This window comes from Cynocephalus volans, chromosome 12 (genome assembly GCF_027409185.1).
Source record: "Cynocephalus volans isolate mCynVol1 chromosome 12, mCynVol1.pri, whole genome shotgun sequence".
NCBI lineage: Eukaryota > Metazoa > Chordata > Mammalia > Dermoptera > Cynocephalidae > Cynocephalus > Cynocephalus volans.
Genome location: NC_084471.1, coordinates 16990632 through 16993379, shown reverse-complemented (window position 1 = coordinate 16993379; position 2748 = coordinate 16990632). Strand labels below are relative to the sequence as shown.

Here is a 2748-nt window from a genome sequence, read left to right as displayed (position 1 = left end):
GGAAGGGCTTTCTCAATTCTACTGAGAAATCATGATGACATACTAGGTTGTTTGCAAGTACAGGTCTCATAGGGAGCTACATTTTTAAAATGTGACTAACTTATGCCTGAAAGGAATAATTATTTCAATTTTATTTGCCGTGATAGAAGTGTTGTTCCAGTTGCTTCAGGCAGATCTTTTAGAGTAAACAGGGAATCACAGGACTTGTCAAAAAACATGTTAGGGCGACACCTTGGCTCCCGAGGAATCGGCAGAAGGTCTGATCATAAATGTAGGGGGTTTTTACTTCTTGTTTTTAAGTTGGACTTTTAAAGTAGAAGATGCCTTTAATGTGCTGGTTTGCAGAACAAGAAATCTGATTTTCAGTGTGATAACACATTCTTTGACATCAACCAGTACAGTTGGATTTTTAATGACACTTTCATCTTCAAAGCCCTTTACCAACTCGGATGGGTTAATTATTCATTTTTTTGGTTGTGTTTTTAAAAAGACAAGTCTTCAAAGCCACCATCCTTTCTCCTTGGAATTGGGGCTCTCCACCTTTCAAATGTTGCTTTCCTGCCCCCAAGGGAGAAAATAAATTGCATTAAAAAAAAAAAAGAAGAAGAATTCAATGGAAGAATACTATTTGCTCTTCGGAAAGATGCTGTCCTTATATCCTGGGTGGGATTAGAAGAGGTTGGGAAGCAGCATTTAAGCTGTGTTTACAGTAAGCACTGTGAGAAATAACTGGCTGAAAGCATTTTGTCACTTTTCAGTCTTTTGATGTGGTCTTAAAAAGTAGCATAGAGTACATAAGGCACCCTGCGTTAAACATGAATTGGAACATAATATGCGAACCCTTATATTCTTTACTAACGTATTTTTTTCCTGTTCTCTTCGAAAAACTTCTGATTGAGTTTTTAATAGATTTGTTTTTGGAGAAGAAAACCTCCAGCCTCCCCCGGGGTCCTCCTTGACTTGACACTTGGTATAACCCCTTTGATGAGGTCTTCCTCCCACCTCCCAGCAATGAAAGCGCGAGTGTAAGTCTGCAAACACACTAAAAGCTCCTTCCATTAGACCTGGACGCCGGAAACCACAAAGGGCAGCCGAGTTTGGATTTTCAAGGAGAAAGCCTCTGGGCAACTTTCGCTCCGCCGCCGCCGCCGCCGCCGGGAGAGCTGTAGGTTCCTGGGAGGAGCTCTTCTCAAACCCCGAGGATTCCTAGGCTCTTTCCTGCAGACCCAGAGCGGTGGATCACAGGAACTAAAAAGCTTCGGTGGCTTTGGAAGATCACGCCGTGTTTGGCGTGCGCTCACCTTTCCAGGCTAAGGGACCGAGCCGAGGAACCCCCTTTGTTACCCTTTGAAATAAGAAGATCAGAGGGGAAGACGGGGTTTAAAGCGTGGCTTAGGTGGTCCCACGTTTTTCCAACCACCTCCGTCTGAATTTTTATAAAAAGATCGATGAGTGCAATGAACTTTGGGAATCATGCCCATTCCCTGAGGCCTGTCCTGGAACCTCGCTCCGCGCCCAGAAACATCTCCCAAGAGAGACCTGCTGTGCCAGGCATTCTGGATGGAACAGCATCTCCGCTTCGAGGATTTTCAACCTCATTTTCTGTTGAGAGGTTAATCTCTTGGATGATTTGATTGCCTTCCGGCGGATGATGGAGAAACGTAAAGCGTCCGGACTGCTGGCCTGGCCGCACCCCCTGAGCACCGTGCCCCTGGGCACGCCTGGGTCTCTCCCCCGACTCCCTCTGACCGACCCCTTCAGGGTCTCCCTGCGCATGGACGCCGCGTGCTGGGAGCCGGCGCGCGCGGGCGGCGCACGGAGAGGGCCATACCTGCCCCTGCCGCTGGATGGCGCCTTGGAGCCCGGCTTCCTCCGCAAGCGCAACGAGCGCGAGCGGCAGCGGGTGCGCTGCGTGAACGAGGGGTACGCGCGCCTCCGGGACCACCTGCCGCGTCAGCTGACGGACAAGCGCCTCAGCAAAGTGGAGACGCTGCGCGCCGCCATCGGCTACATCAAGCACCTGCAGGAGCTGCTGGAGCGCCACGCCCGGGGGCAGGAGGGCCCGGCCGGCGCCGTCCCCCAGCGCAGGACTGAATGCAACAGCGACGGCGAGTCCAAGGCCTCCTCGGCGCCTTCGCCCTGCAGCGAGCCTGAGGACAGGGGCAGCTAGCAAGCGCCCGGAACCCCGGCCGGGACCCCCGCAGCCCCCGGTCCCGCTGCACAGCGCGCGTTCGGGGCCACGGTCTAAGGTTCTCTCCGAAGGCGGCTTGCATTTTTAATCAGGTTTCTTCTCCAGGCCTAAGTCTTAGGAAAAAGTAATGAGTGCTTCAGGGGTAAAAGGTATTTTGACATTTGGGGATCTTTTCGCCCTTATTGGTTATGCGTGCTTGCAGCCTAAAGGTGCTTACTAAGGATACTCTTTTCCTGTACTTCTCAGATTCTGAGCACCTTATAGTAAATACAATTATTTGAAAAACTCAAAGGGCAATAACGACTGGAATTTCCCACAGTCAGTGGTGCGGGTAAATTATATACATAATTATTAAACCTTAACCAAAGAAGAACTTTACCACTGAAAAAGAGAGAGAGAGTCCTTAAGACTAGAGGAACGTTTTCTGGCATTCCTCCCTTTGGGAATTGTATTAGAAATTTAATGGACACCGTGCTTTGGGTGAAGGTGACTCTAAGCTGACACTTGAGAGCACATTTGCCAGCGCACGCTGCTGGACTTCAGCACATGCCGCTGCC

General features: G+C 50.0%; 1 protein-coding gene across 1 annotated transcript; it reads left to right on the top strand.

Annotated features, from left to right (window-relative positions):
- Positions 1-1651: 1651 nt before the first annotated feature.
- ASCL4 (achaete-scute family bHLH transcription factor 4) lies at positions 1652-2170 on the top strand. Its single transcript, XM_063115773.1, has one exon. The coding sequence runs from the start codon at positions 1652-1654 to the stop codon at positions 2168-2170; it is 519 nt and encodes a 172-aa protein (XP_062971843.1).
- Positions 2171-2748: the final 578 nt, after the last annotated feature.

What these genes read in the sequence shown, in the direction of transcription:
- ASCL4 (XM_063115773.1), top strand. Translation starts at nt 1,652, where the DNA reads ATGGAGAAACGTAAAGCGTCCGGACTGCTGGCCTGGCCGCACCCCCTG.